This window comes from Prenolepis imparis, unplaced genomic scaffold, assembly GCF_030444845.1.
Source record: "Prenolepis imparis isolate NDT839.2.m4 unplaced genomic scaffold, iyPreImpa1.0 SCAF_16, whole genome shotgun sequence".
Taxonomy (NCBI): Eukaryota; Metazoa; Arthropoda; class Insecta; order Hymenoptera; family Formicidae; genus Prenolepis; species Prenolepis imparis.
The window spans coordinates 1,997,208-2,019,249 of record NW_028141174.1 but is presented as its reverse complement, the minus strand read 5'-3'; the positions used below and the strand labels follow the sequence as shown (position 1 = coordinate 2,019,249).

Here is a 22,042-nt window from a genome sequence, read left to right as displayed (position 1 = left end):
GGTAGGTTGGGTTTTAGGAGAAGAAGGTAAGGGGGAGTGGTGGATGAGAGAAGTGGAAGAGGAGAGAAAGAAGAGAGGGGAGGAAAGGAGAGAGGGAGAGAGAGAGGGAGAGGGAGAGAGAGAGAGAGAGTGAGAGAGAGAGAGGAAGTGAGAGAGAGAGGAAGTAGGAGGAAGAGTGAGTAGGTGAAAGGGTCGAAACATAAAGGAAGGGAAAAGAAATAGACAGTAAAGAATAGAGTCAACGGAAACATGGATTGAAGGCAAGAGGAAACGGAAGTCCCAGGCGAGAGAGGTGTGTGTGTGTGTGTGTGTGTATGTATGTGGACGATTCGAGGATGGGGAGCGTAGCAAGCGAACCATCTGCGTCCACACTCGAAGGAAGAGGCGAAGAGTAATTTTAGGTTTTAGAATTAGAGATAGAGGATAAGTTAGTATGTAAGGTTTTTTGTAAGCGAAATTGTATCCCTCTGGGGAATCAATAAAATATCTACTACTACTACTACTACTATTTTTAAATATTTTGGAACAAGATTATAAAATAATAAATATATAATTTATTAATATTTCAAAAATATGTATCAAATATTTAAGAAAATATTATCTGAGTGATAAAGAAGAACATTTTAAAAAATATTTCTAAAAGATTTTTAAAATATACTAAAAAATGTTACCACAAAAAATTTTTAAATTATTTTAAAATATTCCTAAAACCATTTTAAAATGTTTCTTGCAATATTTTTATAGAAATATTTAGAAATATTTTTTGAAAACATTTATAATATTTTGTGCTGTATGGGTAGCAGACGATATCCATAACGAATTGCAATAAAATTGGATGATCAGAATATTCATCCAATAGATATAATGTTAAGTAGATTAAGTTTTAGGAATTATTTTCTATATCATTTTATTATTGCTCTCCTCTTTTCACGTTTTCACAAGTTACAAAATAATTTAAATCTGTTCTCTATCTGTCTTATAAATAGAATAATATGCAATAAATATGTGTGTTTAAAGATGTTTCTAAAATATTAGTTTGGTTACAAAATTCAGTTAATGTAATCACGTTTTCAAATTTAAACACTTTAACGAGAATAGAAACGATATTGTAACAGAGATATCGAAGATAAAAGTGTGGCCAACATTCTTGAAAAGCCTCGAACATCAAGCCATCAGTTCAATAGTTTCATCGCCTTATATACTTTCTTCGCCAACTTCTTACTACGGAAAGATTTGTGGCAACTTTACCGTTAATGAAGAAATCACACTTATCGATTTTATCGATTCAGTTTTATTTACCGTCATTATACATTTATACAATTCATTGTTTTATTGATTTAATATTGATTGGCAACGATTTTCTTATTTATTGAAAACATAATTCATATTATATATTCATTCTTTGTTTGCTTACAGTTCTGTAAAGACATGTTATTAAGTTGTTTAAATACATATATCTAAATTACAAGTCTCTATCATTTACGAACAAACTCCACAACTGGTGACCCCGACGTGATTTTTAATCATACGAAAATTTAAATTGGAGTTATCGCAAGCTCTAGATACTGTTGTAATAAACAGTTAGAAGAGACGACAATTCTTGCTGTATCAAGTTCTTCACGTCGCTGAGACTTCTTCGAACTTCAGGACTTTAGTACAGCTCCTTTTCAAGGATCAAAAATGCCCACCGAGAGATCTCCGCTTTCTACACCAACTCCAGCGACGGTTTCTTTTGAAAACGCTATTCAGCAGCCTGCGAACACAGGAATGTTAAATTTTAATAATGATGATCTTCAACATCAAGGTGAGTCGAGAGAAATCAACTCTAATGAATTCAGACTCTTAAAGTTACCTATCTTTTGGCACAAGCAACCGAAACTCTGGTTCGCTCAAATAGAGAGTGAATTTCTTGTTTTTCGCATACGATCAGATGATATTAAATATAACTCTGTTATAAGACATCTTGATGAGCAAGCTCTTGTTGCCGTTTCGGAGATCATTGAAAACCCTCCTGAAAGAGATAAATATGTACATTTAAAAGATTTGCTAATCCATCGTTTTACTGACTCGGAAGAGAAAAGATTACGACAATTGTTAGCGGGAATTGAACTTAACGATAGAAAACCATCTGAATTATTAAGAGAAATTAGACAATTAGCAGGAGAATCAATTTCTGAAAATCTTTTACATTCAATTTGGTTACAACGTTTACTTTCACGTATTCAAGCCACCTTAGCTGTTGTTGAAGAATCTCCTTTAGTTAAGTTAGCTGAATTAGCAGATAAAATAATGGATCGCGATTCAGAACTTCAAGTGGCAACAATAACTTCTCCTGTTGCGTCAACTTCTTAAAATTTTGATGATCTGGAAAAAAGAATCGCGGCATTAGAAATTAAACATAAACGCGATAGATCTAAGTTTAGAAATGGATCACAAAGAAGATATAGGTCATCTTCAAGGAATAAAAATTATAAAGATAAAGATCAAATTTGTTTTTACCACAAGAAATTTGGCGATAAAGCTAAGAAATGTACAATACCTTGTACAATGTCCAAATCCCTCACAGAAAAGCCGGAAAACTGAACACACCGTTAAGTATTGAGACGGCTGACAACGGTTCACCCAACAATCGTCTCATAGTTACGGATAAGTCCTCTGGTCTCAATTTCCTTGTAGATATAGGAGCTGATATATCTTTGATTCCCAGAAGACTTGTTCGATGTGCTAAATCTTCATCCTTGAAGCTTTTTGCTGCCAACGGAACAACTATTAACACCTATGGATTAAAAACATTTATTCTTAATCTTAGTCTACGACAGTAATTTAAATGGAAATTTTACATAGCCTACATTTAACGTCCAATTATTGGAACTGACTTTCTGAGTCATTATGGTTTGCTTGTAGATATTAAAAATAAACGATTTTTAGATAGTGTTACTGGACTTTCAAATAAAGGGAAACTATCAAAAATCCATCATTTTTCCATCTGCACCACCTCTTCTGACTCACCATTTCACAGGATTTTGACAGAATTTCCTGAATTGACTCGTTTTTCTCCCATTTCAACGAAGAAGATACATCAAATGGAACATCATATAAAATTTAGAAAAATTAAAATTTGCTCGAGATTAATTTAAATTCATGGTGGAACAAGGAATTTGTCGTCCTTCGAGTAGTACCTGGGCAGCTCCGCTTCATATGGTTCCGAAAAATGGTCCCAATTCATGGAGACTTTGTGGAGATTACAGAGCCCTCAATGCAGTCACTATCCCAGATAGATGTCCGCTTCCTCATATTCAAGATTTTACGGCTGGTTTTTATAATAAAGACATATTTTCTAAAATAGATTTAGTCAAGGCTTATTATCAAGTACCTGTTGCAGAAGAGGACATACCCAAGACGGCTGTAACTACTCCTTTTGGCTTATTTGAATTTTTGGTTATGCCATTTGGTTTAAGAAATGCAGCTCAAACTTTCCAGCGGCTGATGAACATCATTCTTTCTGGACTTGACTTTTACTTCTGCTATCTTGATGACATACGTATTGCATCCTCCGATGAAAAAGAACATTTTCAACATCTTTGTACTGTTTTATCTCGCTTGAAACAATATGGCTTAACCATTAATCTTTCCATGTCTTTTTGGTCAAGAGGAAATTCCTTTTCTTAGATTTCTAGTTTCCAAACAAGGAATTAAACCTTTAACAGATAAAGTTCAAGCGATTGTTACAAAAAACCACAAACTATACATGATTTAAGAAGATTTTTAGGCATCATCAATTTTTATCGCAGAAGTCTTAAGAATGCCGCAGCACATCAAGCTGTTTTAACAGACTATTTGAAGGATAGCAAACGTAAAAATAAGAAGTTAGTTACCTGGACTCCTGAAGCCGAAGCAGCTTTCAAGAATTGCAAGGATGAGCTTTTGAATGCCACTATTTTATCACATCCTGCTTCTACAGTTCCTCTTATTCTAATTAGTGCCTCTGATTTTGCGGTAGGTGCCTCTCTAGAACAAGTTGTAAATGGTCTTGATAGACCAATAGCATTTTTCTCCAGGAAATTAGATAATACTCAGAAGAATTATAGCACTTACGATCGAGAACTTCTTGGTATTTATTTAGCCATTAAGCATTTTTGGTATTTACTCGAGGGACGTCAATTACTTATCCGTACTGATCATAAACCCTTGATTTATGCTTTTCGCCAGAAGTTGGATAAAGCCTCTCCCAGACAAATTCGTCAACTGGATTTTATTGCACAATTTTCCACTGATTTAGAATATATCTCTGGTAAGGAGAATGTTGTTGCCGATGCATTTTCAAGGATCGAATCTGTCTCTATGCCAGTTATAGTTTCACTTGAAGACTTGGCTATATTTCAAAAAGATGACGAAGAATTAAAATCATTGCTTACAAATTCTTCTCTTAAACTACAGAAATTAATACTTACAGGTTTAACTGCTCCAATTTTCTGTGATTGTTCAACAGTCAATATTCGTCCTTACATTCCTCAGCTTCTTCGAAGAAAGATTTTTGACGTTGTGCATGGTCTAGCACATCCTAGTGGTCGTGCAACCTGCAAATTAATACAACAGAAATTTATATGGCTTACCATGAGGAAAAATATTAAAGAGTGATCTCGAACTTGTTTATCGTGTCAACGAGCTAAGATCAGCAAACATACAAAGAATATGCCTCAGAAGATTACAGTACCTGAACAACGTTTTCAACACGTTCACTTAGATTTGATTGGTCCTATGCCTCCTTGTCAGAATTATCGATACTGTCTTACGATGATTGACAGATTTTCAAGATGGCCAGAGGCAATTCCTTTAATGGGAATTTCTGCCGATACAGTTGCGACTGCCTTCTATACACACTGGGTAGCAAGATATGGTGCTCCACATATCATTACCACGGATCAAGGTCCTCAATTTGAAGCAACAATCTTCAAAGCTCTCACCAACCTTATTGGTTGCGAGCGGATCAGGACTTCTGCTTATCACCCAGCCTCGAACGGAATTCTGGAAAGATGGCATCGCACACTTAAAGGTTCTATAATGTGTCATTCAAAAGGAAATTGGATTGAAGTTCTACCTACGGTCTTATTAGGACTACGCACCTGCTTTAAAGAAGATTTATGCGCTTCGCCAGCAGAGATGCTTTATGGATCCACTCTTCGGATCTCAGGAGAATTTTTTATTGAAGAAGATTTTCCGCAAGACCCAGAAATTTTCCTTGAAAAACACAGAATTCATATGAGAGATATTAAATCAAGACCTACTTCACATCAAATAAGAAGACACCTTTTGTCCATAAAAATTTATATAATTGCTCACATGTATGGATTCGTGAAGATGCTGTTCGGAAATCTCTTCAACCTCCTTATTCAGGACCATTTCCTATTGTTAACAGAATTAATGATAATCTTTTTGCTATTGAAGTTTCAGGTAAAATTGTTAATGTTTCCACTGAGCGTCTTAAACTAGCATTCTTACCCAAAGAAGTTATTGCTGATTCACCTGATTCTTCTGCTATGTCACCTTCTTCTTCTTCTTAAACGGCACTCAATATTCCTGCTGTTCCTTCAACAACTGTTCCTGCAACAACTGTGCCTGCAACCACTATGCCTACAACTACTGTGCCTCTTCGGACTTATGCCCGTTCAAAGAAAAGGATTCATTTCGCAACGTTGTAAGACGTCGCTCGAAGGGGAGTACTGTGGCAACTTTACCGTTAATGAAGAAATCACACTTATCGATTTTACCGATTCAGTTTTATTTACCGTCATTATACATTTATACAATTCATTGTTTTATTGATTTAATATTGATTGGCAACGATTTTCTTATTTATTGAAAACATAATTCATATTATATATTCATTCTTTGTTTGCTTACAGTCCTGTAAAGACATTATTAAGTTGTTTAAATACATATATCTAAATTACAAAAGTCTCTATCATTTACGAACAAACTCCACAGATTGTTTGCCGCGGAGCCATCTCGCGGTACAATGGCGGTACTAACTGTACCAGCGTAAAGCACTCGCGAGAAACTCACTTTAAAATGTAAAATAAATCTAATATTGAATTTCTAAACAAACTAATAAATATTGACATTAAAAATTATTTATTAAATATTAAATTTCGAAATAATTATTTATACTCTGAACAAGTTTATTAAGATTATAATATTTTACAATAAAAATAAAGAAAACACGAATTTATAGAAGATTCAAATGTATTAAAGGTATATGTATATATTGTTCGGTCCGCGGGACCGAATCCGCGTAAGATCGCTATCGACCGCGACACGCAACCGCCGTTCACTCGTACACCGTGAAATAAACGTGCTCTCGTTTATAAAGGAAAGACCTTTATTATAGAAACGATATGAAGAAATATAATAAATGGGAATTGGGAAATATTAGACCGAGAGAACCGAATACGTCCGCTCATGACAGCCGCGGAACTCGGACTCAGCAGAAGACAGCTGCTGACAAACAATCCATAGCGACGCCTTGACAACGCGATGTTCCTCGATCTCACGGAAGATTCGATGATCTTAGACGGATACAGGGACGTATCGCAATACGGACGTAACAATATATATAAAGGTAGTTATATATATATATATACCGGGTGTTCAAAATAAAGCAAGCAAATTTTTATCTCCAAAAATATTGTTTTTAGAAAAAAATGTTTCAAATAAAAGTTGTTTGTTATTTCAAGGGCGAGATAAGTTGATGTTATAGAAATGTTTGTAGAAGATGGTTTTCAAGGTTATTTTAAGGTCAACTTGATTTTTTTAAATGGAATTACCCTAAATATTTCCATTTAAAAAAATTTGACGAGCTTTATGTTGAGCTTTCAGCGGAGTGTCGGCACCTGAAAGGATGTCGTCGACATACACCTCCCGTCGTAAGATCTTGGCGGCTTGTGGAAACATGTGTTCTTCGTCTGCGGCGAGCTGTTGCAGAACGCGAAGCGCGAGGTAAGGCGCGCAAGTGAGACCGTATGTCACGGTATTTAAGCGAAAGTCTTTAGGCTCTCAAGATTTACTCCATAGAATGCGCTGGAAGTCTCGATCCTCCTGGTCGACCAAGATCTGCCGATACATCTTGACGATATCAGCGGCGAAGACAAAGGGTGCGCCAGCGAAGAAGGACGACATCCAAGTCGAGCTGCAATTTCGGTCCGGCGTGAAGACATTCGTTGAGTGAAATGCCAGAAGAAGTTTTAGATGAGCCGTTGAACACCACTCTCAGTTTTGTCGTGGAGCTGGAATCGCGAAAAACTCCATGGTGCGGAAGATAAACCGGAGGAACGATGCTGGTTAACGACGTTCGTTGCATGTGATTCAAGTCTTCGTACTCCGTCATGAAGTCGACGTACAACCTTCCAAACGACGTCTGGCGATGAATCCGACTCTGAACGGTTGTGAGGAGACGAGCAGCAAACGATCGAGATTCTCCGAGTAGCGAATGCGTTGATCGAAACGGCAAACGAACGACGTATCGTCCGAGGTTGTCTCGGGAGTGAGTTTGCTGAAAATGTCTCTCGCAAGCTAGCTCATCCGGAGTGAGATTCTGATGCGGTGAAGCAGAGACCTCTTCTTGAGTCCAGAACTTCTGTAGCTGTTCGTGAAGATTGACATCATCCGTGCGAATGGAGAGAGATGTCGAATGAGAAGCTGATGCAGAAGAGCCCACGGGTCCGGAAATGATCCAGCCGAACGCCATTTCTTGAGCGACGGGAGCATTTGGAGCTCCTTGTTTAATTGCTCCGCAAAGCAATGACCCATATACATCAGCGCCCAATATGAGGTCGATAGCGCCGGGCAATGCGAAATCTGAATCAGCCAGTGGCAAGTCGACGAGGTGGTTCCAATTTGACGTCAGTACCTTTTGTGCCGGAATGCGGCCTGCGACCCGAGGAAGAACGAACGCGGAGATGTTGACCTCGTTTGATGGATCGATGTTTGATCGAAGTCGCAGAGAGACTACTCCGCGAGTTGAGCCGACCTTGTGAGAGCCAACGGTGATAATCGGCACGGTCGCGCGGCCGCGTGGAAGACAAAGTAGTTGCACCAAGGACTCTTGAATGAGAGAGACTTCCGATCCTTGATCAAGTAGCGCACGGATTTTTATGCTCTCGTTTCGCGAGGCGACCAGAGTCATGCTGGCGGTTGCAAGAAGAACTTGAGGACGTTCGAAGTGAACTGCAGCGTGATGCGAGTGAACAGCCGTAGCGGTGGTTGTGCTCGGCGAGGAAGCGCTGATGGCTTTCGAAGTATCCGTGGAAGAGGAGGCGTCGGGTGAAGCTGCGACCTCGCGATGAAGAAGTGTGTGATGCTGACCTTTGGATAGACGACATCTCTTTACAGTGCGGCATTCGCTGAGCCGATGAGATCCGAGACAGTTAAAGCACAGGTTCTTACGTTGGACGAAGGCCTGCCGTTCGGTTAGAGGTTTCGATGCAAACTCCGAACACGACGCGATGTAATGAGATGCACTGCAGAACGTGCATTGAGATCCATTTGTCACAGCGACATGAGCGAGCTGCTGATTTCGTCTTTGCGTTGGATCTTGATGCGGTGACCGATCTCTTTAAACTGCGAGACAGAACTGTCTCTAGCGCCCGAATACGTCCTTCAAGAAAGAGTTCGAGCTGCTTGAAGGTGGTGAGGTCGTTCGAATTTCCTTGCTCGAGTTCCCAGGCTTCCAACGTCTGAGCGTCGAGCCGCCGAGTGACGACGTAAACGATTAGGATGTCCCAATATTCGGTAGGCGCACCGAGAGACTGTAAAGCGCCAAATGATTCCTTGACTGTTGAAAGCAGAATCTTGAGATCTGAACTTGATTTTTGTGTCAACGGTTTCAAGTTGAAGATGCGATCGAGATATGTTGAGACTAAGATGCGTCTATTCTCGTACCGAGAAGTTAGAGCTTGCCACGCGCGCGAGAAATTCTCAGCTGTCACAGGAATGTTCGCGAGATACCGAGATGCTTCTCCGATCGTCTGCGCCTTGAGATAGTGCATCTTTTCGACGCACGAAATGTCCCTGCTCGACCCGACCATCGAATGAAATAGATCGCGGAACAAAGGCCACTCATGGTAATCACCAGAGAATTTCGGTAAACTGATCTTTGGAAGCGCGCGACACGAGCCTGAATGCACCTTTTTTTGCGTAATGGATTCATTCGCATCGTCATTGTGTTCGATCAATGGCTCGCGAGTCATCAAGAGACTGGACTTTGATTCGAAGTACGCTTCTTCGCATTTGGCATATAACTCATCCGTAAAATAGGAAAGCTTACGCATCTCGTCAGTGAGGCTTCCAACAAGCTTGTCATGATTGCTTTGGAACTTGTCCCAATTCGCCTCAAGAGATTGAATTCGAGCTTCAAGGTTGAATCGGTTGAGTTTTTCCTAGCTTCTTGGTGTTTTCGAAGGCTCAAGCAATAATGCCGAAAAGATGATTTTGTTTTTCGACGATCGATCCGATTGTTGACATCTTGCAGAACTTTCGAGAAGGTCACGAGCACTTTGTTCACCTTTGAAAATTATAACGTTCACACGGCGATTATGCGCTTGAGAGATGCGAATGCAATTGAGAGAGACGGCACTTTACTTTGTCACTACGAGAGAGAGCGAACTTGCAAGAATGAAGCGCGAGAGCGTCTGCGAATGCAATACGCGAGTGAACGTAATGCCGAGTCTTGTAAGCTGTCGATGAAATTGTGAAGTCGTAAACTTCCGTTAATCCAACTCGAAGGACCAATTTATGTTAAGAGATTTAGCTGTGAGTAAGGAGGAAGAATTAAGCGGAAGCACTAAAATGATTAGAGGAGCACTGGAGAACAAAAACTTCGTTTATTCTTATTCGAATATGAATTCGATTCGAGAGGACAGAGACGTAACTCGCGCGATACAGACAGTCGAAAGGAAAGCGAAATGTGAGCGATGTTTACTGACAAGCAGGTAACAGCTGACTGACTTATATTCGAATATATGTGTCAAGGTCTGACGGCTTGAACATTATCGTGTCGAACAGCTGATTTGACGGGTGCGTGGCCCGGAAAGACGCGCGGAAAGAGGCGCGGGATAGCGCACGAGACGCGAAAAAAAAAGTAAACACGTTTCGTTTAAGGACCGATGCCCGACGGTCGCAAAATAAGTGCAAATTAAATTACATAGAACGAAACTGAGAAATGAAATGAAGATGTCTTAACAGTGGAGAACGCGACGTGCCAGGACGACATATTTATTCTTGAGTGAAAATTAATACGCACGCTGAAGTATGGGTGCGTGTATGATTGCAATGGAAGGAAGTGTAAGTAATAAATACGAGACCTCTTATATACTATGTTATTGCTTGTGGTAAGAAATAATGCTAAATTGATGTAAGATATATATATATATATGTGTGTGTGTGTGTATTTACTGACTTTATTTATTAGTATATAATTAGTTGTCTTTTATTAATTGCAGGTAGAGAAGCAAGTGCGTTGCGCCCTGAGCGAGACGTGACCTTGAGGATAGGCGGAGGCTCACCCTTATAGAGGCGCTTCCCGAGAGTTGGGTATAGAGCAGGAGAGAATGTCAAGGATCGCTCGCCCTTTCGGAGGCGCTCTAATGGATTGGAGCAGTACGACACCCTGTGAGAGGCGCGCGTAGATGGATAAAATTATTAACAGACTGGATTATAATTAGATAAGTATAAAAAAGTTCTTTATATAATAATTATTTCCTCTATATAGCAGTCTGAACTTGTGGTTATTTACAGGTTAAGAGAATCATGCAATAAGGAGCGAACTCAACTAATGTAGCGGCAGTAGTGAGATAAGAGTATAGGCGGACACTGAAGGAGAGTTAAGAGTTGCACCGTCGCGCAGGATTGTGAGTAAATAATTAAAATTTTAATGTAATAAAACATTTAATTTTTAATTGAATGTTTTGAATTAAAAGATGTGCTTTGGGAGGTTTATCATCATTGCGTGACCGCATGACATTGCAATTACTACCGTACCGCTTGAGCATCAAAACATTCACAACATTATTCTCCAATTAATCCACACGTTCAGCAATGTAAACAAAAATCTCGAATTAGTCGTCTGAGAGACTTTGAGCCAGAAAGACATTTGACAGATATTCACTCGTAATCGATAATTATAGTGAAATAGTAGCAAGAACTGCAATCTGTAACTTATAACAGGTAAGTGTTTATAATATAATTATACTACGTTTACGCGAATGTTACTTCTGTAGTAACTTAAATTATCGTAACTTACGATAATTCACTTCGTGTAAATGGGGGTCTAGTCTGTACTTCATGACGCGAAGTGAATTATCGTAAGTTACGATAATTTGAGTAAGTTTCTACAGAAGTAGCACTCGCGTAAACGTAGTAAATGTATAAAATGTAAATCCTTTTCGTAAAATTGTTTTGATGATCTATTCACTGTTTCAGTCTTTAATTATTTGTTATTTCCTACGTGAAGAACATTGCAATAATAAAGGACACCGCACTTTTTGTACGTACTAGAACAACACAAGCGCGCGCTAGGCGCGCGCCATTTTTCGATTTTATATTAAAAAAATGATATTTTTATATAAAGTTTGTTTAAACATGATTAATATTTTTTGACAGAAATTAACTGATTAAAGCATTAATTTGCTAATTAAATTTTAAAATAAAAATGTTATAAAAATTAAAATAATATTATAAATAATATGTTATAATACTATAGTAGTAGTAGTAGTAGTAGAGGAAAGTGAGTGGTTCCATACGGCCCCCGACGGCACTCAGAACAAAAAGAGTTCCATTGTGTCTCCTCACTCTTTTTCAAACTGGGTGTTGGGATCTCAGCCTAGAATTTTCCACTAGGCTTATGAGTTCCGTCACCCTTGTTTCGCTTAAGTCTTGGGATTTAAGAAAACCTTGCCCCCAGGTCGTAAACCTCTTGCGAGCAAGAGCCGGGCATTGGCACAGTATATGTATGCTGTCCTCTTTCTCCTCCCCACATAGTCGACACTCCTTCCTATCTGCAAGTCTGATGTTGAATAGGTGAGCTTTAAGTATTGGGGAGTGTCCTGTAAGTAGTCCTATCCCCACCCTCAGTCTCTGCCTATTCAGTGCAAGTAGTTCTTTGGTCATGACACCACTGATGTCTTTTATCAGGAACTTGGCCTGGCGGCAGGTTTCCAACTTCTCCCACCTGGCCTTATGCTGTTTGTTTATGCTTTCCCTGATGGAGTTTTTGCCCACCGCGAAAGGTAATCCTACCTCCTGACTAGTTGGTGCCTTACTGGTCCCTTCCCTAGCCAGAGAGTCTGCTATTTCGTTCCCTGGTATACCTTGGTGCCCAGGTACCCAGACTAGAGTTACCTTATTTGATCCGCTCAGCTCCTCCAGCGCTAGCATGCAGTCCCAAACCAAGTGTGATTCAGTGGTTGTCTTTGCCAACGCCAAAAGAGCTGCCCGGCTATCCGAGCAGATATATATTTTTCTGCGTTTTGTTCCTTTAGCTAGGATGTGTTCGGTGCACCTGAGGATGGCAAGCATCTCGGCCATAAAGACCGTACAGTCGCCTCCCATAGGAATGCTTTCCCTATAGTTTTCCCTAGGTCCATATACTCCCGCTCCGAAGCAGTTGTTTATGCCTGATCCGTCCGTGAACCACCGGTCCACATTTGTGTTCGTGATTCCCCCCGGATTCAGCCATTCGTTTCTTTCTGATATCCATAATTTAAAATGTTTTACCAGCTGGTATTTCCTTGTTATTCTGTCTTGTTTGCCCTCGATAGGTTTCTTTCGGAGTAGACCCAGCCTAGTGTGTCCTAGTCCAGTGTCTCTCCATTCACCCTGACATTTTAGGCGGTATGCCGTGGTGTTGGCTGTTTTGACTACGGCCAGGTCTAGTGGCGTAACATTGAGGGCTATTTCAAGCGCCTCTGTGGGTGTGGTTCTCATGGCCCCTACTGCAGCCCTTAGGTAGCTACCTTGCAGGCTTCTCAGCAGTTTCTCTGCCTCCCTCTTGCTTGTTCTCGTCCACCAGACAACTGATGCATAGAGCAGTCGCGGCAGCAGAACCGCCCCATACAGCCACATTGCTGCACTAGCGCTGATGCCCCACGACTTGCTCATTGCTTTTCTGCACATCCACATGGATGCGTAGAACTTTTTTCTTCGTTCTGTTAAATGTTTTCCCCAGCTAAGCTTGGGATCTAGTATTAACCCCAGGTATTTTACTGAGTCTGTAAAAGGTATTTCCTTCCCCCAGAGTTTTAACGGCTCTATAGGTTCCGGTTTATATTTTCTGGTGAAGACCATGATGTTTGTCTTGCTCGGATTTACCGATAGACCTCTGTTCTCACACCAGTTTTGCACAATTCTTAAGGTATCCTTTGCTTGGTCCCTTAATGTATTTAGAAATGATCCTCTTACCACGATGGCCACGTCATCAGCATAACCAAAGGTCGAGAAACCTTTCCTCTGTAATTCCTTTAGTAGGTCGTCTATCACCAGGCACCACAGCAGCGGAGATAGGACTCCTCCCTGTGGGCAGCCTCTTGTTGGTTTTCCTCTGACGGAGATGTCTTGGCACTCAACAGGCATCTGTCCGCTAGCATATCTTCTATCCAGTCCACCAGCGGTTCTTGAACTCCATGTCTGATCAGTGCTTCCCTGATAACTGCATGTGAGGTGCTATCAAAAGGTCCCTCAATGTCCAGGAAAATTCCGATAGCATAGCCTTTTGCCTCTAGCTGCCCTTCAATTTTGCCTGTCAGGTGGTGTAGGGCGGTCTCGGTAGACCTGCCCTCCCTGTAAGCATATTGGGCGCTAGCTAGAGGATGGTGTATTAGAGGGTTGGACTTGAGGAATCTGTCCACCAGCCTCTCTAAGGTCTTCAGTACGAAGGACAAGGCTTATTGGTCTATAATCTTTGGCTCTGACATGACCATTCTTGCCAGGTTTTGGTATAAAGACCACTTTAGTCTCTCTCCACTTTTGAGGGACGTATCTAAGGGCAATGCTTGCCCTATAGATTTTCGTCAGTGGGCCTAGCAGGTTGCTGAGCCCTTTCTGCAGTAGGATTGGGTATATGCCGTCAGGTCCTGGAGCCTTTAAAGGCTCAAAGGAGCCGACAGCCCATTCCACTGCTTGCGGGTATACCACTTTGGCTGCCAGTCTCCATGCTCTCGGTTTATGAACGGTCATGGGTCTCTGCTTGTCATTGACTGTGGAGTCTCCCCTAAAGCCCGGAAAATGAATTTCCATAAGATGCTGTAGGGTTTCCTCCGCAGTTTCTGTATACTCTCCACTGGGAAGCTTAAGGCAGCTCCATTGTGATTGGTTTTCTTTACAGAGTATTTTGCTCAGTCTAGATGCTTCAGAAGCACTCTCGATACTTGAGCAAAAACTTCTCCTTTCCTTTTAGCTTTTACTATCGCTCTTTTGTAGATTCTTTGAGATTTCCTGTACTCCTCCCAGGATCTCGGTGTATTTACATTTCTAGCCCTGTTAAAGAGTCTTCTCCCCTCAGTCCTGAGCTTAGCTAGCTCCTTGTTCCACCATGGTGTTCTGGCTGTAGGATCTTTCGTCTCTAATGGGCAGTTCATCTCATAAGAGTATTTGATGGGATCATTCAGATAGTCCGCCGCCATTTCCAAATTTTCTTTGGTGTGGAATTTGGTGGAATTGGGAGTATCCTTGAGTCGACTCTCAAGATCTTCCTCGAACCCCCTCCAATTCGTTTTCTTGGGATTTCTCTTCCATATCCCTTGGCTTTGTGTCCGCTCCATGGTGAAGCGGATCTATCTGTGGTCTGATCCTGAGGGCTCATCAGAGACCCTCCATCCCCTCACCAGATCCAGTACTCCACCAGAGCATATGGTTATGTCTATCACTTCCTGTCTTCTAGAGTCCAGGAAGGTAGGTTCTGTTCCTCTGTTGAGGATGTGCAACTCTGTACCTACCACAAAGTTGAATAGGCTTTCTCCCCTGGGATTTATATCGGTGCTTCCCCACACCAAGTGGTGTGAGTTGGCATCGCAGCCCAGGAGTATCTCCAGCCCCTTCTGCTTCGCATAGGTCGTGAGTTTGATTACATTTTCATGGGGGAGTAAGTTATCCAAATCATAGGGCATGTATACTGACCCTATTATCAGATCCCTGACTCCCCTACTAGTCAGCTTTATCTTCAGTCTGATGGCGACTAGGTCACCATCGCTGAATTGTGGCAGTAGACAGACGTCTAGTCCTTTCACCATGATGCAGGCTCTCGGTCGGTCCGTGTTACCTGCCCAGAATAATTTTCCACAGCTACCAAGTCCTCTGATATGTCCCTTGATAATCCATGGTTCCTGTATTAAAAATATATATCTACTTGTGTGCATCACAGCTGCGCACCTGGCTAGTACAGCCGAGGCGCTTTTGCTGTGATGCAAGTTAATCTGCGTAAAGTAAACACGGTCCGCCATATTTATTCTGACGGGCCCGGTGCTTTTTCCTTTGCGCTTTCCTTACCGCTGTCTCCAGCAGGCAACCTAACCGTCGCCTGCCCGAGTCCGCAGTAGGGTTTAAAATTGAGAGCTCTTAGCGCCCTCAACGCCCCATCCCCCACAAGGGCAGCGAAGTGGGTGCTCGTGGCGTCCCTACTCTCGCCCTACTATCACCCAGTCCGATGACTGGATGCCTTCGTTTTGCCTGTCAAGTAGCTCCAGCGCTTCCTTGACAGGTATCGTGGGATCCTCTACGTGCACTACGATTCGATGTCTCCTAGGGAGCTCATCGACCCGCAGTGCACGCAGTTCGATCCCATTTAACTTAACTTCTGAGGTTAGGCTTCTAAGCCACCCCTCAGTCTCTTTATCGGTGCAGTTGAAGACAACTGCCCCGTCCCTATCCGAGGTGCCTCTGAAAGTAGGCGCTTTGGTACCCTTTGCTAGGCAAAGGATACGCTTTCTCACCATTTCTTTCAGAAGCGATGCCTCGTCTTTTTCCAGTCTTCTATCCGGGTATGCCATGGGAACCAAGGCAACCCTGATGAGACCAAAAGTCCTTTGGTCAGTTACGACTTTCGGCCTTTTGCCCAACTGAGTGTTACTGGAAGGACTGGGTGTGCTATGCTCTGACCTGAGTTGTTTTACCGCCCCAGTAGTAGCTCGCTCCCCCGTCCTTGGAGTAACTGTTAAAGCAGGTGTCGGTTCTGGAGTAGGCCTTGCAGCTTCCCCCTTCGCCTCCATCTGCTTTTGTTTTTTATAGCGTTGCCGCTCCGCTATACCGAACCCGAACGTTTGGTGGCTGGGCCTTAGTTGGCTCCGCCCCCGAACTGCCCGGGCATTCTCCTTCAGGTCGTTCGTCACCTAAGGTGGCCACGCCCTGTAGGACTTCCGAAAAGTGTGTTTTATTTTCAATGTTCATTTTGTTCCCACGAGTACTGCGGTCGCGCGGTTTCACCCGGGCAGAGCCGCGATGCCCAGGGCTTGGCTCGATACTCTCGGAGGTCGCCCGGTATCCGAGAGGCACCGTTAGCAACGTAACTCCCCTTACACCACGCAGCCCTCGGCACGGTTGCACACACCTTTGCTTGGGGGGTTCCGCTTTGTCCGATGCACACGATTGCCATCTCCTGAACGAGCGGCTCCCGCGTGCCCCCTCAAGCTCCTCCACCCGTCCCTACGACTGGACGAGCGAGGGGGGCCCGAGGCTGCGGTCGGTCACACCCCTGAGCGGGTGATATCCTTCCACCTCGGACCCCTCCCCCCCATCAGTCGAGGGACTTCGTCAAGGTGGGAACCCATCGGGGGGGTTATAATACTATAAATTCGAATAATATTTTTTGACAGAAATTAGCTGATAACTGTCAAAAAATATTAATCAAGTTTAAAGTACTATAATATTTTATTTAAAGCATATTTTTATTTTATAATTTTTATTACATACTATTATTTTTAAATTTAATTAACAAATTAACGTTTTAATCAGCTGATTTCTGTTAAAAAATAATAATCGAGGCAAATGTATTATAACATATTGCTATTCTAATTTTTATAATTTAATTAGCTCGTTATATTTGTAGGATCACATGAACGGCAGTAAAGAAATTGTTCTAAGTCCCTCAGTGAAAAATAAGATAGAATATATTTGGCTCAAGATACAATAGAATTTGGCAATGTCAACGGTATTAAATTCGAGCGAGGACTGTCCCTTCCGACAGTTAATCGGCTGTATTTATTTATTTCGCTTAGACTTCTAGATAATTCTTGGATTTTCGGTTATTACTTTGTCTTACGACCTCGTCAAGGTAATCGGAGATATTGTTTTCACTTAGCTGTCTCACGAAACAATCCGAGTCGACTTACACTATTTTACACCAGCTTACGTTAGACTTTTCTAGTCACTGTGTAAAATGATGACGGAATTTCCACTCACGTACGGTCATTTCACATACTGACACATTATATCTATAGAAATTGCAGATTGTAAGTCTGAAGAGGATCCGATATAGGGTCGAAACGTAACGATAAATAAACGCATTATCACTAGCCAGTTGGTCGTTTAAAAATTTCTTTAACCTTGTTTTATAAGTACTGGCGTTTGAATCTTTTACTTTGTTACACTGTTTTGTTTGCGTCCTTATCATAATACCGAGTTTGTCTCGAGTAAATATAACGGTCGAGACAAATACTTTTATTATCGATTCGCTTTCTAAAGAAAAATTATTCACGCGATATAATATTATAATTTAAAATAATTCCGATCCTACATTCGGCCGTTTTGACAATTAAATCTGTCCTCAGATTTCGTCATGATTATTATCGTCATCGCAAGAGTCGTTTCCTAGCCATGGTTTTATGTGGTCGGCGGCTGTTGAAGTTTCGATCGGTCCTTCGTGGTCGCCGATTTTTCTAACGACATATCTATCGTTGCGCAAAATGTTAACTATCTGATATGGTCCTAAAAATTTAGCGGCGCATTTTAAACCTGGTCCGGCCTGTGTTCTCTTAATAACTACCAAATCGTCCTCGCGATACTGCTTCGCTTTTTTACGGCGCTTATTATAATTTCGCCTATTCTCGTCTTGTGTGCGCATTATACGTTTTCGCGCCTGCTCTCTTAACTCATCTCGACCAATACTGAACATCGCTTCCATTTCCTCTTCAATTAATTCTCTCAATTGCGGATTATCTCTCATATGCGTACCGAACATTACTTGAAATGGAGTTTTACCCGTGCTTCGACTCGATACCGCGTTTAAATATTGCTGAGTTTGACTCAAATGTTTGTACCATTCGTCTGATTTAGGAGCGGTCAATTTTGTCAATACCGGTATCAATGTTCGATTTATTCTTTCTACTTGCCCGCTCGCCCGAGGAACGCCTGTCGTAATTAATATGTGTTCGATATTTTTTTTTCGACAATACTCATGAAATTCATTCGAAGTGAAGGCCGTTCCTCGATCCGAAATGATTCTTCTCGGGTTTCCGAAATTAACCGCCAATTTATCAAGCTTATCTATTACTTCCGCTGTATTAGTCGATCGCGTTCCGAAAAGCCATACGAATTTAGAGAATGCATCTACGACAACGAAAATGTGGTGATATCTTTTTTTCGTCGAAGGAAGCGGTCCTAGGTAGTCGATATGATATGTTTCAAGAGGTACATGACCTTTAGATATCGGATTTAGATACCCATCTAATTTACCTGTCTTTTTGTTTGCTAAAATACAATTTACGCAATTCTGAATTATAGTTTTGACGATTTTACGCATGTTGGGGAACCAATAATTTCGCTTAATCAACGCTTCGGTTTTTTCAGCCTCAAAGTGACCGTTTTCATGCGCGTGTCGAGCTACCTGCGCTTGTAAACATTTCGGGACAATTACTTGTAGGTCGCCCTCGTTTTCTTTATACAACAGTCCGCCTCTCACTACATAACCGTCTCTCTCTCCTTTATTAGCTAATGTGTAAATATCTCGCAAAGGACCCCGCACAAATCTTATGAAAAATAGGTCCCAGTCGAATTGGCTGAAATTTTAGTATAATGTAGTTCATTGCATCCTGATGAAAAGTGTCCATGGGCATAAGGTCGAAAAATGGACAGTTTTCGAGTTATAGAGCGTCAAAGATCGGAAAAATGGGTTCATCTGCTCTTGGTAGTCTTAATGCGTACGGTCATGATAGTGTTATGGTAGTGTGTTTTGGCGTGCGTGTGTGCGTGCGTGCGTGGATAGAGATATGCAAAATTCCGTTTTAATCGATTGAATTCTAAGATGTTTAAATTCCGTTTTAATCGATTGAATTCTAAGATGTTTATATCTTTCATAATAAAAGGTAAACCATTAGTTAACATTAATCAAATAATTTTCTCTTATCTCTCTCTCTCCTCAATCAATCGTCTGAATCAATCAAATAATCAAACAAAAAAAGAAAAAAAAAAAAAAAAAACTACCAAGAGCAAATAAACCCATTTTTCCGATCTTTGACGCTCTATAACTCGAAAACTGTCCATTTTTCGACCTTGTGCCCATGGACACTTTTCATCAGGATGCAATGAACTACATTATACTACTAAAATTTCAGCCAATTCGACTGGGACCCATTTTCCATAAGATTTGTGCGGGGTCCTTTACGTCCTCTCGCTGGGCCCTCCGAACTCTCGCAACAATACTCTCTTCTGATTCACTTATTAACATACTATGAGGTAACGGGTTTCGACTCAAGGTATCCACGTGAATCATATTCTTACCCGGACGATGTACAATAGTGTAACTGAATTCTTCTAATAGTAAAGCCCATCTAGCGACGCGAACGCACAGACGCACACATCTTTTTTGTTCATTGTTAACGCAAATGCTTGACAATCTGTCACAATTTTAAAATTAATCCCCAACAAATAGACTCTAAATTTTCGCAGAGCCTTTATTATTGCTAGAGTTTCTAACTGGTAACTTGTATATTTCGCCTCGGCGTCCGTAGTTTTTCCGCTCGCATAGTATATCGGGTGCAAAGCACCATCGTTATCGCACTTCTGGAACAATATAGCGCCGAAACCGTACATCGATGCGTCGGTGTGTAATTCCGTTTCCGCTTTTTGCTTATACAATCTCAACAGCGGTTTTTCGCTCAATATAAATTTCAATTTTTTTTTTTTTATAATTTTATTGCTGCCTCAATTGAGGATTACAAGGCGCTTTTTTCCGAGGAGCGTTCCCAAACCTCTTACAATCTCCCCTTCTCTTTACCATATCATACATATACCACTTATCCATTACAGTAACAGTAATCAATACACATTAACCGTCTTCCGCCTCTTTTCCCTTTCCTCCATACTCCTTGCATCCTCCCTTTTCCTCCTTCCATCATCCTCCTGAACACCTCTATCCCGATTCCTCTCCTATCCTCCCTCGTCACTCGTCCGACCTCCCTTCTCCTTCTTCCTCCTTCCTCCACTCCCTTAGCTCATCCTGCTCCCCCTCTCCTCATCGACTCCGTATCTCCTTTTTCTTCCACCAGTTCCAAGCAGGCATATGGGGTGTGTTGGTTCGAATAAGATTCGAACCCGGGACCTTCCGCATACCAGCCAGTTACTGAGTATGCGGGGCCACTTTTCACCCCTATAAATTTCAATTTATCAAAGGCTTCTTTTTCTTTCGCGCCGAACTCAAATTTCACATTCAATTTTAACAAATTGCTCAAAGGTCTGGTTATTAGCGCATAATTTTTAATAAATTTCCGGAAGTATCCGGTCAGTCCCAAAAAACTCTGTATTTGTTTTATCGTTTTCGGCTGCGGGAATTTCATCACGGCTTCCGTCTTATGTTCGGTTGGGCGCGTCGAACCATTTTCAATAATTAGGCCCAAAAACTCAACTCTAGTTTGCAAAAATTTACATTTCCTCCAATTGATATCTAACCCGAATCTCTCAGCAACGCACAAAACCTTCTCAAGGCCCGATAGCGCGGCTTCAAAATTCGCAGACGGGACAATTATGTCATCCACGTAGGTTAAAACCACGCCGTCCCTAATCAGTTCTCGAAAGATCTGGTTTATGAATCTCCGGAATACTGCCGGAGAATTGCATAAACCGAAAGGCGCGTAGAGAAACTCGTATTGTCCATCCGGAACTACGAAGGAGGTGTACTTCCTACTCTCTTTTTCTACCGGCACGTGAAAGAATCCGTTTCTTAAATCGATTGTACTGAATACCGACGCCCCCTGCAACGTATCTAATTGATCATCAATTAATGGGAGTGGGTATCGATCTTTAATTATTTTTTTATTCAATTGCCGATAATCGACACACAATCTCGTTTCTCCCGTCTTTTTTTTACTAGGACTACTGGACTCGCGTAGTCTGAAAGCGAAGGTTGAATAATACCCGCGGTCAACCATTCGTTTACATGTGCGCTAACTTTTTCTTTCTCCGACGGAGACAAACGCCTCGGCCTTTGATAAACCGGTTCATCGTCGCGAAGTACAATAGTCATTTTATATTCGGTCTCGCATTTTTGGGTGGGATTATATTTATTAATTATGTCACTTACATTATTTTCATGCTCGCTCGTCAAATGAGATAAATCGACATCGCTAGACTCGCTCGTTAATTCAATTTTAAAAATTTCAGGGAGTCTGTTCGCCGCTCGGATCTCCGCACTAGGTTTTCGCACCGTAATTTTCCCTTCTTCGACATATAAATTAATTTTGTTTATTAAATCGGTTCCTAAAATCAAGTCATATTGCAGCAATTCGTTCGGCACTACCGATAGGCTTGTTAAGAAATAGTCGTCATCAATTTTAATTTCAATGTCGAATTTTCCCTTAGTTTTAAAGTTTTGTGCGCCTATACCGCGAAACACAATTTCTCGATGGGTCAAATTCGATGACTATATTTAAATATTGATCCTCGCGAATTAATGACAAATCGCTGCCCGTATCAATTAACGCGACTAAATTCTCGTTATCGATTTTTACGTCTTTAAGATATTTACGCTCCGTTTTCGCGATATCACACGCACTTTTAACTTCATTAA

At 41.3% G+C, this 22,042-nt stretch overlaps 3 protein-coding genes across 3 annotated transcripts; all 3 read right to left on the bottom strand.

The window, feature by feature from the left end:
* Positions 1-7,132: 7,132 nt before the first annotated feature.
* LOC145946411 (uncharacterized) lies at positions 7,133-9,326 on the bottom strand. Its single transcript, XM_083056034.1, has 2 exons — positions 8,651-9,326; positions 7,133-8,589 (listed from the first exon to the last, which is right to left on the bottom strand). The coding sequence occupies exons 1-2, from the start codon at positions 9,324-9,326 to the stop codon at positions 7,133-7,135; spliced, it is 2,133 nt and encodes a 710-aa protein (XP_082912160.1).
* Positions 9,327-11,850: 2,524 nt separating this feature from the next.
* Positions 11,851-13,623, bottom strand: LOC145946410 (uncharacterized). Its single transcript, XM_083056033.1, has one exon. The coding sequence runs from the start codon at positions 13,621-13,623 to the stop codon at positions 11,851-11,853; it is 1,773 nt and encodes a 590-aa protein (XP_082912159.1).
* A 1,199-nt stretch (positions 13,624-14,822) lies between these two features.
* On the bottom strand, positions 14,823-15,488 carry LOC145946409 (uncharacterized). The gene has a single exon (XM_083056032.1). The coding sequence runs from the start codon at positions 15,486-15,488 to the stop codon at positions 14,823-14,825; it is 666 nt and encodes a 221-aa protein (XP_082912158.1).
* Positions 15,489-22,042: the final 6,554 nt, after the last annotated feature.